The sequence below is a fragment of the Eimeria acervulina genome, genomic scaffold (assembly GCF_000499425.1).
Source record: "Eimeria acervulina Houghton genomic scaffold, Eah_scaff274, whole genome shotgun sequence".
Lineage (NCBI taxonomy): Eukaryota > Apicomplexa > Conoidasida > Eucoccidiorida > Eimeriidae > Eimeria > Eimeria acervulina.
The window spans coordinates 9,714-22,770 of record NW_013549935.1 but is presented as its reverse complement, the minus strand read 5'-3'; the positions used below and the strand labels follow the sequence as shown (position 1 = coordinate 22,770).

The window sequence follows — 13,057 nt, the reverse complement described above, 5'->3', positions numbered from 1 at the left end:
TATGCGGAAACGCTGAGAAACTATGAAGTAAAACAGTTTTAAATAAAAGAAAAAAGTTAAAATGCTTTGATTTTTGTTCAAAGAACGCAAAAAACATCAACCTGCAGCCGCGCGCTGCATTCCCTAGACTTCTGAGGTCGAGCCGCCGACTGAAAAATAGGTTGCTGTTGCTCTGTTATCCTTAAATATAAATTTAAATTTGACATGCCTTGTTAAAACCAAATTCAAGATTATTAATTTCTTCATTTTGATAAGCGAATCTTCAGCTTTCTACACGGGTTATCCCAAGAACGGACTGATCTGCATCGGCTTGACGATGGCTGCGGGCGGGTTGCATGAATTGCAGTGTACATGGAACTTGGTGCATACCTCTGTGCAGATCGGGGGTTATAGTAACATAAGTACTATTTTTTGAAAGAGTTTGAGTGAGTATTGATTTTTCAACTCTTTATTGCTGATATAATCGCTATATTCATTCGCAGCAGGCACTTATTGATGGGCCTTGCAGGAAGGCTCCCGCGGCACGTGAGAGGAAGTCGGCCTTCTTGAGTGTCTGCGGGTTGAATCCGCTTCTTTTGCAGAATGGAGTGGAGAAGTTTGCATTTTAATGTTTCTTCGAAGTCCTCGGACTTGTTTATTTCAGAGTGATGTCTCTCCTTTGCAATGGAGCAGCAAACCCGCTCCTGGTGGCGGCCCTACGAGACCTCTCTTCATCTCAGCAACACCGGCGAAGACCTCTCTGCCTATGCCTCTCAACACCGCCAGCCAACCGTTCCTCCTGAAGCCTTAGAGAGCTGCCGGGGCTCCTCGTGTGCGTCTCTTGACTGTGTCTCGGTTGCTGCTTCCCCTGCAGCAGCAGCGGACACACAGTCAAGAGACGCGCCTCCCGATTCCCCCCCAACCTTCAGAAATGGAGCTTCTGGCCTTTCACAGTTCCTTGAGGCCCCTGCTGCCGCATGCAGCCCCAAGAGGCAACAGCACATTCAGCCGGTTGACTCAGCGGATGCAGCAAAAGCAGCGAGAAATCAGAGTGATATTATACTGCGTGGACACCCTCGGCACACACATGCAGGAGCAGCAGCTGCTGCAGCAGCTGCTGCACTTCCTTTTGAAGAGCAGACAAAGCAATGGAAAGGCAGCTCCAAGATGAGTCGGCTGGAGAGAGCAGAAGCCATTGTTAGGGAGTTGCTGCAGGAGGCGGCGATATTAAAAACTGAAAACCGCCGACTGCGTGCAGAGGAAGCAGCAAGAAAAGACATGCAGCATCAACATGCAGCAGGAGCAGCAGCAGCAGGAGTATGCGTCAGCACAGACAATGAAGATGAAAGGGCGGTGCGGTGGCGGCTGCAGCAAAGGCAGGAGCAGCAGCAGCAGCAACAACAGCAGCAGCAACAACAGCTGTTGCTGCTGCAGCAAGAGCTGCAGCAGCTGCGCATGCGAATAAAAGAACAGGATATGGAGTTGCAGCAGCTGAGGCAGCAAACATCTCAAGAGGCTGCATATATGGAGGCCTGCCGACAGCCGAGTGAGCGTCAGGTGTACAGACACTTGAAACACGAGACGCACAAAATGCAAATCTTCTTAGACTTCAGTCGCCGTTCTGTTGTTGTCTTTAGCTGCATCTCCATCTGCATGCATTCTTCTCCAAGATATAAATTGTATTCTATAAATGCGTGTACATATATATATATGTATATATATATTCAACATTCTTATCATGTGTATAACTCTCTATTACGTCGTATATTGTATTAACGAGTGTTGTGTATGCGGCGCTGCATGCGTTTAGTGCTGCCGTTGGATTTTTCTTTCATTGGGGCGGTGGGAAGTGGAGAGACAGCAGACCTTCCGCCGCGGCAGCAGCAGCAGCAGCAGCTGCAGCAGCAGCTGCAGCAGCAAATGGAAGAGCTGCAGCGAGAACGGCAACTAAAAAGCGAAATGCAGATTGAATTGCGCCAACTCAAAGACAGAGACAAAAGCAGACAGGCGGAGGTGAGGAGTTGCTGCTGCTTCATGCATGCATATGCATGCATGCAAAGAGATAGAAATGCATGCATGCATGTAAATAGACAGAAGCGCATGCATGCATTTCTATTTGTCTACATGCAGCACAGCAGAGATCGATTGAAAGCAAAGGGTGAGGAGAAGCAGAATTTGTTTGGATTAATGCTGGGGTGTATATGCAGGTTGAGGAGTTGCGGCGCTGCTGCAGCAGGCTGCGCGTAGATCTTCAGCAGCAGCAGGAGGAGTCTGCTGCTGCTGCTGCTGCAGCAGTGGAGCTAGGAGCAGCAGCAGCTGCTGCGAAAGCAGCAGACATCAGCACCAGAGGAGTATTAAAACAAATAGACAGCAAACTACGAGCAGAAATCAAACAACAAATTCAAAGCAAAATCGCCATGCAAGCGCAACGAACAGAGGCAGAGGTAAATAAATAAATAAAACAAATAACAAAAATAACAAAAATAGACAAAACAAATAAACGAACAACAGAGAGAAACAAAGAACAGAAATAAGCCAACAAACAAAAAATCAATACATGAAAATCTAGGGATATGCGACTTCACCTATTTATTTGTTTTTGTTTATGTGTTTATTACTGCTATTATTATAAGTAATAATAATAATAGTAATAATAATAATAATTATCACTGTTTTACTTAATATATATGGATGCGCATAGAAAGATAAAAAGAGACAGAGAGATGAACAGTTAAAGGACATCCAGTTATTTATTTATTTTTTTTTGTTTTGTTGTGTATTGCATTATACAGATGGAGGCGAGCCGTCTGCGCGTGGAGTTGCAGCGGGTAATAGCACGAAAAGAAGAAATAAATAAACGCTTGAAGGGAAGAGAAGAAGAATTGTTTTGTTTGTTGCAGCGAATGCAGTGTATGAACACTCAACAAGAAAAAGCAAACGCCAATATGCAGCAACAAAAAGAATTGCTTCATCGCTACCGCACTTATATTTTCTTTCTTGAAAAAATAATCAAAGATTTAAAAACTCACATTCTAACGGAAGCAAAAAATGCAGTTCCTCAAAGACAAAATTATAACAATCATATTTCTTCCTTTTCTTCTTCACCTCAACTTACACCGAAAAACAACAAATATATCAAATACAACAAAGGGGGGGGCCCCAAGGGGCCCTCCTTTGGGGGGGGCACCCAGGGGGCCCCTCAGGGGGCCCCCAAAGGGGCCCCTAAGGGGGCCCCCACAGGGGCCTCTAAGGGGGCCCCCAAAGGTGTAAGCTTACGGCTGGGGCCGTCTTCTTTAGACGCTGGGGGAGGCACAGGGGCCCCCATTACAGCAAATATCGAAGGGGAAGAAGAAATATTAGGGGGCCCTCGGGGGCCTCCGTGGGGAGATGAGGGGCCCGCGTATGCGGTGTCTGTTGCCGAGCAAATTAGAAACAATGAACAGAATAGCCGCAGCAGCAGCAGCAGCAGCAGCAGCAGCAGAATGAGGAGAAGGGGAAGCGGCTTCACTTCACCTAAATTCGAAGATGAGAAATTCAACGTACGGTTGGAAAGCGGCAACGAATGGGGCGGTGTATGCACACCCTGGGGTGTACATACACCTCAAGAAAGAGAACAACAAAGAGAAGAAGAAAAAGAAGATGAAGAAGAGAATCAATCTATGCGGGAGCTGCAGAGGCTAATTGCAAAAGCAGCAGATGAAATAAAGGCGACCCTCAGTGTAGCCAGGAGGGGAAAGAAAAAGCGAGAAAACAGCAGCAAATTCAATCTGCTGCAGACAAACCAACAAGAAAATGCCACTACTACTGCTGGTGATGCTGCTGGTGCTGCAGCATCTGCTGCTGCTGGTGCTGCTGCATCAAGCTCCCCCCGCATTGAAGCAGCAGCAGAAGAAATTCTTTTAAATTCTCCTCTAAAGAAGTGCAGCACAATTGAATCTTCTCCTCGGGGTGTCCAGACACCTGATTATTTGAAAGGTGTTGAGGAGACAGCAACAGACTTGGATATTGATTTTCTTCTTTGTGAGGAGTTTGCTGCTGCTGCTGCAGCAGCAGCAGCAGGAAAAGAGTGCAGCAGAGGGTTTGGGGCTTCACTAGGATTAAAGAGAAGCCGCATGCAAACTTTTAAAGAAGAAAATGCAGCAAAAAACCTCAAAAAAGAAATTGCTGTTTTATTCCCCAAGGCATTTGAACGGCTGGCGAAGAGGGGAATGATAAAATAAATTAATTTCTTTTAATTTATTTCTTTCTACTCATCTGTCTTTTTTGTTAATTTCCTTCCAATTAACTAATTCTTTTTTTTTAAATTAGTGTGCTATTTACTCTTTTTTATTTCTTTTCCTTGTTAGTTTATTGTTGTTTGTCTGTTTATTGTTGTTTGCTTCTGCCTCCTCTTCCTTCCTTTCCTTTCCTCTCTAAACCCACACCTCCATAAAAAATAATAATATTTAATGATAATACTAAATAATAATAATGAGAGAATGAACGGCACACACTGCTAATGCAAATCCTGCTGCTGCTACTTTTATTGCTGGTGCTGCTGCAACATACTGCTGCTGCTGCCGCTTACTCTGATGGTATTACTACTGCTGCTACTGCTGCTGCTGCTATTGTTGATGCTGTTGCTGCTGCTGCTGCTACTGCTGCACTAGGGTGTAGGAGCGGCGTTGCATTTCTCTTCTCCAGAGCCACAAAACATTCGAAGAAAGAAAAAGATGTTGCTGCAGCAGCAGCTGCAGCAGCAGCAGCAGCTTGCTGCTGCAAACCAAATGAGAGAGAATGTTGCGCTTGTACTTGCTGCTGTTTAAGTGCAGGAGCAAGTACAGCAGCAGCAACTGCAGCAGTAGCAGAACTGCAGCAGCAGGTTGCTGAATATAAAATGAATTATCTGTTTGCTTGAAAGACGAGTTGTGATAAATCTGCGAGGAATATTTTAGAATTTAAAATTGTTGTGCCTCCGAGGTGTATACACACTCCACTGCTTTGTGATAACTCCATCATTTCTCTTTCTTCTTGGTATGTCGCGCCTCCTATTATAAACACCAACACCTGCAGTGCATGCAATGCACAAAGACAAATTAAAAAGAAGTAAAAAGAAAAATAAGCAAACAAATACGAATCTTTCGTGTTGTACATTGGTGTATATAATATACATATATATAATATATATATAATATCTATATATATATATATATGTATATATGTATTGATTGAATAGCCTCTATTCTACATATTTCATATTGTATATATTTTATATACCATCAAACAAACAGATAGAAGGATATACATACACACACACACACATATATATATATATATATATGTAGGCATCTACAGACTTAGATGAACATATATTCTACAAAATATAACATATAATGTATATATATATATATAAGCTTAGTATAAAAGAAAGAAAGTAAAAGAATAATTAATTACTTCTTTCGGCGGCGTTGCGGTGTCTGTTGGCGTCGAAACTTCAAAATGTTGGCCAAACAAATTTTCCTTCAAACGGCCTAAAAATAAACAAATAAAAAATAAATAAATATATATATATATGTACATATGTATGCATGTATATATGTATATATGTATATATATATATATGTATATATGTATATATGTATATATGTATATATCAGCTATTTATGTATATTTGAATATATTATATATACTTTATATATTATGTGGTGAATGTACAAAACAAACACTCAAACAAAGCAAGCAAACGAAAAATAATGTAGAATACAACAGACTGAAAAACAAACAAAACCCAAAAATTGAGATAACGTCGCAGAGAGAAACAAAATTGCAGAGAGGAAATAAAAAAAATATAAATAAATGCAAATATAAATAAATAAAACAAATACAAATGAATAAATAAAGCAGATACAAATAAATAAATAAAACAAATGTAAGTAGATAAATAAATAAACCTACTTAACTAATTAGTTAATTGATTAATTAGCGAGCTAATGAATTAATTAATTAATAACTTAATAAATAAATAAACTAATTAATTAATTAATTAATGCTTCACCTTTAAGAAGAGAATCCACAACAGAATAAAGAAGACTTTTGTGCTGAGTGTAGACATTACTCACGCCCTAACAAACAAATACAGAAAAATAAATACATATAAACAAACAAATATAAATAAATAAACATAAACAAGTAAATAAATAAACAAATAACAATAAATATATCATACGAAGGTTGAAGAATAAACAAATATCAAAACAAATATTAAGCAAATAAGCAAAACAATAAAATAATAAATAATAAACAAATATAAACTGAGAATATAATTACGTTTATATGTAAATATGTATATATATATATATGTTAAAAATAAATGCAAATAAACAAACAGACTGATACATTAACAGGCGTAGTAATGAGCGGGCAGCGAATAAAAAAAATTAAATAGATAGATTAATTGAAATAAATAAAAAACAAATAAATAACTGATTAAAGCCTTCATAGTTGATGCGAGAATAAATGAACAAACAAACAAATAAATAAATAAAAAACAAATAACAAACGAATAAATAATAAATAATAGATTAATATGTATACATAGTTGTAGGCAAATATAAATAAGAATAAATAAATAGATGCGCACAAGCATATATATGTACATAAATATATATATAATCATTTAAAAATATATTTCAATAAATAAATAAATAAATATATAATATATATATAAATTATATACATATATATTATATATATATACACTTAAAAAACTGAGCAGAGTTTACTTGGATGCCCTTTGCGAGGTTTTTCGCAGTTTGTAGCAGATTCTTTCCTTGCTGCAGATGCTGCTGGAAGCTGCTGCTGCTGCTGTTGCTGCTGCTGCTGCTGCTGTTTGATGTGTACAGCTCTATAGCATCAATTAAAGACAAGCTCGTGCTGCTGCTGCTGCTGCTGTCAATGCCGTGCTGCTGCTGCTGCTGCTGCAGCTCCATCCTCAGCGCGTTCGTCTTCGCTCTGTCTTCATATCTGCACACATCAATAATAACCATAAGAATAATAAATAATAAAAGCAAGGTACAAATAAACAAAAAATAAACACGAGTGAAATGAACAAAAGCGAAAATAAACGCATGCAAACTGCAGCAGCAGCAACAGCAACAGCAACAACAGCAGCAGGAAGATCAACAAAAGCAGCAACAACAATAGCAAAAACAAGACAATAACAACAGCAGCAGCAAGAGCAGCAGCAGCAACAACACCAGCAACAGCAACAAAACAACAGCAGCAACATAATCATCATCATCAGCAGCAGCAGCAAAAGCAAAAGCATCATCAGCAGCAGCAGCATCAGCAGCATCATCAGCAGCAGCATCATCAGCAGCATAATCAGCAGCAGGAGCAACAGCAGCAGCATAATCAGCAGCAGGAGCAGCAGCAGCAAACCTGACTGCGAATAGCAACACGAGTCTGAGTTTATCGAGTAGGGAGACGTTGTGTTCTTGAGTAATAATATTTTTAATTTCAGCGAAATCTTCTTGTTTATTTCTGTGCGTCGCCATGCGCTGTTCTAACTCCGACAAAAAGAGAAGGCGTCGCTCCCGCACAACTCGCGACAATTCGTGCACCAGCGTTATGTGCTTCAATACAGAGCCTTCACAAATAAATAAATAAATAAATAAATAAATGTAAATAGATTAAAATGTTAGTGTATGTAGTTAGTGTAGATATAAATGCGTATCTATATAATGCACCAGCGTTGTGTGCTTCAATACAGAGCCTTCACAAATAAATAAATAAATAAATATATATAAATAAATAAATATAAGTAAATGTATAAAAATATAAACAAATATAGGTGTAAATAATTATGTAAATGCGTATCTATACAATGCACCAGGGTGATGTGCTTCAATCCAGAGCCTTCATAAATAAATAATAAATAAATATATAGAAAAATATATAAACAAACAACTAAAGAAACAAAGAAACAAACAAACAAGCAAATGAATAAATGAATAAATAAATAAGCAAGCAAACAAACAAATAAAATAAATAAATAAATAAATAAACGAAGTACCTGACAGCTGTTTGCACTCGGGTAAATTTTCAACGATATCCCTCAACTCCTCTGCTGTCGTCACATGGTCGTACGACTTTGTCTACAAAACAAATAAATAAATAAATAAATATTTAAACAAATAAATAAAAAGAAATAAATACAACAACACACTATATACTTTTACAGCCGCGCTAGCAGTAACACGAGAAGCAGCAACAGCAACAAACGCCAGCAGCAGCAGCAGCACCCTCAGCAGCATCCCCAGCAGCACGATCAACAGGATCCCCAGCAGCAGCAGCAGCAGCAGCAGCGCCCCCAGCAGCAGCCCCAGCAGCAGCAGCCCCAGCAGCAGCAGCAGCCCCAGCAGCAGCAGCAGCAGCAGCAGCAGGAGGCGTTGAAATGCGTCTGCGGTTTGCATTTACTTTTTGTTGATATTCTTCTAAATGGCGTTTAACTGCAACCCCCAAATCACCGAAGTTCGACATGCAATGCTGAGGTGCGCATACACCCCAGACCATCAACAAATAAACAATTAAACAAATAAACAAAACTATAAACCCTAAACCCTAAACCCTAGACACTTATAAACGGCAAAACACACATCCATATGAACAAATGCTGCTGCTGCTAGTGCTGCTACGGGTGCTGCTACTGCTGCTGCTGCTGCTACTGCTACTGCTGTTGCTGCTGCTACTGCTGTTGCTGCTGCTGCTACTGCTGTTGCTGCTGCTGCAGTTACCTCTGCATAGAAGGGGTCGTGCGTTTGCGAGAGGAGAATTTCCTTGACTTCTTCATTTGCGTTTGTTTTTGTGTTATTTGTTTGAACTTTCTTCAAATTGACTCTGTTTAAATTAATGCCGATTAACTCGTGAACCATCGCCTACACATTGCACACAACATATCTGCTATCGTGCTGCTGCTGCTGCTGCTGCTGCTGCTGCTGCTGTTGCTGCTGTTGCTGCTGTTGTTGCTGTTGCTAATCGCGCTGCTGTTGCACTTATATGTATATGTAATATATATATGATAAATAAATACGTAAACGCATAAACGCACAAACAAGCAAACAAACAAACAATTAAACAATCAAACAAAACGAACAAACACAGCAAACGAACAGACAATTGAACAATCAAACAAATGAGACAAAACAAACAAATAAACAAACAAACAAACAAATAACTATTTGAATTAAATAAACAAACAAGATACAAACAAATAAATAAATAAATAAATGTTGAGCTTACGGTGTATGTCCACTGAGTAAGTAGTGGTGTTACAGCGTCCTCGGTGCGGTCGTAGAGCAAAACCACGAGACGGCTACCCTCTCTTCCTTTAAACAAACGAACAAATCAAATACTATTATCTTCTTCTCCTGCTGCTAAGCCTGCTGCTGCTGCTGCTGCTGCTGCGGTGCTGAAGCAGCAGATACAGCAGCACATGTAGCAGCAGCACTGGGAACGACAGCAGCAGCAGCAGCAGAAGTAGCAGAAGCAGTAGCAGCAACACAGACGGCATCAGCAAGAGGAGGCGGTGCAGCAGCAGAAACAACAAGAGCACCAGCAGCAGCAACAGCAGTAAAAACAGCAACAACAACAGCAGCAACAACAGTAGCAGCAACAGCAACAGCAGCAGCAACAGCAGCAAGAGAGGCACCTGATTGTGCAGATGCTTGCTGCTGGTTTATATTAGGCGGCTTTGTCTGCATCCATTTGCTGCTGAGTGTTGCAGCAAGCCGCGCAGCAACAGAGCTGTTTCTTGAAAAACGGATAAGAGGAGCAGCAGCAGCAGCAGCAGCAGACGAAGAAGAAGAAGAAGAAGAAGAGAGTAAACAAATAACAGAAAATAAACCGTCAACCATTCGTTGAAAGATGCTTTCTTCATACGGACCCCAAGAAGAGACAGGCTGCAGCTGCATGCATTAAAATGAACACAAAATAAACAAATATATTTATTTAAATAAATGCACATAAACAAATATATTTGTTAAAATAAACAACAGAACTGCAGATGGTGATGCTGGACAGACAGCCGACAACTCTGAACAATTCAAGCAACAGTTGCAATACAAATACACAAAAATTAAAATAGTAATAATAATTAATAATAAACATAATAACAATAACAAAATAATAATAAACAATAACAAGAAGCAGAAACATAACCGTACATAATATATATAATATATATTATGTATATTGTAAATATTATATATATTATAATATATAGAACCCATATATATATGTATATATATCTCTTTATATATTTATAATATACATAAAATATAATTAAATTAAAAATATTTTAATTACCTGCAGCTGAGAGACCGCCGGAATGCAGAGAGAGAAAAGACGAGGGCTGAGAGGAACGAAGTCTATCAGCAATTCAAACACCTAACAAATAAATAAACAAACAAATAAACAAATAAATAAATAAATAAATTAATTAATTAATTAATTAAATCAAGAAATATAATTAAGCGCTATTGAACATTTGGCATCCGATAGATAAAACAAACGAAATAAAAACATATAGGTCTGCATCCGCCCTAGCGGTGTATTTGTATATATATATATATATGTATATTATATATACATATATGTATATATACATATATATATATATTAACTCTATATTATAAATATTCATGTACATATAAATATACAACTTTGAATATAGACGTCAACATAGATATAAATTTATGTATACATGCATTCTACGGGTTATATATATACATATACATACATATATATATATATATGCAGATATATATATATATATTGATATATGCATTATATAGAGTTAAAGGTATTGGTAGCTTCGCTTATAATGAGTAAATTATTTTATTTTTTTTGTGTTTATATCCGTGCAGTTTGTACACCGCATTTATTTTTTCATTAATTTCAATCAATGTCTGCTAATACTATAATTAAATTATGTGCATTTGTTTAATATTATAAACAAACATTTGTTCTATTTTCTTTATATATTACTTTATTTTATTTAAATGTATTTCCTTAACTTAGATTTGTTTGTTTTATTTATCCTTTTTTATCTTGTTTATTGCACAACACTATAATTAGATTATTTCTACTAGCTTAATATTTATTATATTTCATTTAAATGTATTTATTCCATTGATTTAATAGATTTAATTAATTAATTTAATTAATTTATTTCTCACCTGTGCTATCTTGTCTGCATAATCATGACGGGCGAGACGTTTGAGTGTATCTGACTGTCTTTGAAGAGAAGCAGAGAAGAATAAGTGAAGATCTTTAATACGTCGCTGTTGCAGCTGCTGCAGCTGCTGCTGTTGCTGCTGCTGCTGCTGCTGTTGCTGCTGCAGATGGTGTAGGTGGTGCAGGTCTTGCAGCTGCTGCTGCTGTTGCGGCATCTGCTGCAGCTGATGGTGTGGGGGCAGCTGCTGCTGCTGCAGCAGCTGCAGCAGCAGCAGCAGATTTTGATTTGTGGGGCGTACAAAGCAAACAGTGCTGAGGTGCTCATAGTTTCCCGGTGTAAACGAATCAAGTCTTTCTACAAGAAAAACCTGCAGCAAACAAATAAAATAAATCAATAAACAGCATTTATTCATGCATGCATTTATTTGCATGCATTTATTTCAACTTTAAAAAATAGAGGCGAAGAAATTAAGACAGACAAAAACAAAAAAAAGCAGAGAAGAAGAAAACAGTCGTTCTGTAGATATACTTCCTTCAAAATTATTTTACAAAGAAATATACCCATATATATATACATATAAATATATATATATATATATACAAACATATATATATATATATACATATATATATATGTTTGTATATATATATATATGTATATATATATATATATTTAAATGTATATATAGGTAAATAAACTAGTTAAATAAAGAATATTTATCTTACTTCTTTTTGCAGAATATCTGACTGAGACAAAATACAAGAGACTGCAGCAACAGTTTCATTGTCTAACAGCAGCACTTTTAGGCCCGCTGCAGCGCGCAGCATTGCCTGCAAATGCTGCCGACATAAACGCAGCAAATCTTCTCGCCCCATCCTCTTGTTCTTTTCTTATTATTTTTATTATTGTTGTTATTGTTGTTATTATTATTACTGCTGTTCTCCGCACTATTCTGCTTATTGTTGCTGCAATAATAATGCAATATAGACAAAGGGAAGAGCAGCAGCAGCAGCAGCAGCAGCTGCGTTCAGCAGCAGCAGCAGCAGCAGCAGCAGCGGTGGCGCTCTTCAATTCAACAGTAGGGGAGACCCCTAGTTGCGTCCATCGTTATTAAAAAGACAAAAAATAAATTTATTTATATAATTTGCATGCAATACGTCTCATGTGCTTCGCCTGCACTCAGCACAATCCCCAGCTAATGCTGCTGCTGCTGCTGCTGCTGCTGCTTCTGCTGTTGTTTTCTTCTCTTGAATGATTCAGCCATTGGGTGTAATTAGGCGGCTCATTGCCGCGCTCAAATCACCACATGGATGGTTCTTTTTGCTGCATGCGTTGCTTCTGTTTGCTTCTCTCCTGCTGCACTGCACTCCTCAGCGGTATAATAATAAGAATAATAAATAGTAATAATAATAATAACACCAGCTACTGCAATTCCCTAAAGCATAAACCCCAAACCGTAATCGCCGACGCAGCAGCTTAAGTGTGGCTGTTGTTTATTTGCTGCTTCAGCATCTGAGGGTTTGTATGAGGGGCCGTTCAAACTGCTGCAGCAGATAGAGCGAGACGCAACGAGGAGGAAGAGCAACAGCAGCAGCAGCAGCTTTCTCCTGCAACAGAGAGCAGCAGCGCCTTCTACTCCTCGTGGAAACAGAAAATGATAGAGTAATTCTGCAGCAGCAAAGAGCAAAGAAGCTGCATGCAAAAGAAAACAAAGGAAGCCGCAGCCTGCTCGCTAGTAAAGCGAAACAAAACACCAGTCAAGAAAATCGTTCAATTCTCTCAGTGTTGAAGAAAGCAGGCCTAGAAATGGGATTCAATTGAAAGAAGATCTCTAAAAAGAAGAAGAAAAACGCAAAACAAGGC

The 13,057-nt window shown here is 38.4% G+C and overlaps 2 protein-coding genes across 2 annotated transcripts; one reads left to right on the top strand and one right to left on the bottom strand.

Moving 5' to 3' along the window:
- Positions 1 to 663: 663 nt before the first annotated feature.
- Positions 664 to 4,199, top strand: EAH_00030010 (hypothetical protein, conserved; the record flags this gene model as incomplete). The annotated part of the gene is made up of 4 exons (XM_013396175.1): positions 664 to 1,525; positions 1,790 to 1,992; positions 2,187 to 2,423; positions 2,772 to 4,199. 4 exons carry the CDS (start codon positions 664 to 666, stop codon positions 4,197 to 4,199), a joined length of 2,730 nt encoding a protein of 909 aa, XP_013251629.1.
- Positions 4,200 to 5,993: 1,794 nt separating this feature from the next.
- EAH_00030000 (vacuolar protein sorting-associated protein, putative) lies at positions 5,994 to 12,069 on the bottom strand (the record flags this gene model as incomplete). Its single annotated transcript, XM_013396174.1, has 8 exons — positions 5,994 to 6,080; positions 6,741 to 6,981; positions 7,399 to 7,606; positions 8,033 to 8,114; positions 8,754 to 8,894; positions 10,324 to 10,404; positions 11,196 to 11,561; positions 11,920 to 12,069. The coding sequence occupies 8 exons, from the start codon at positions 12,067 to 12,069 to the stop codon at positions 5,994 to 5,996; spliced, it is 1,356 nt and encodes a 451-aa protein (XP_013251628.1).
- Between the last annotated feature and the right edge of the window lie 988 nt (positions 12,070 to 13,057).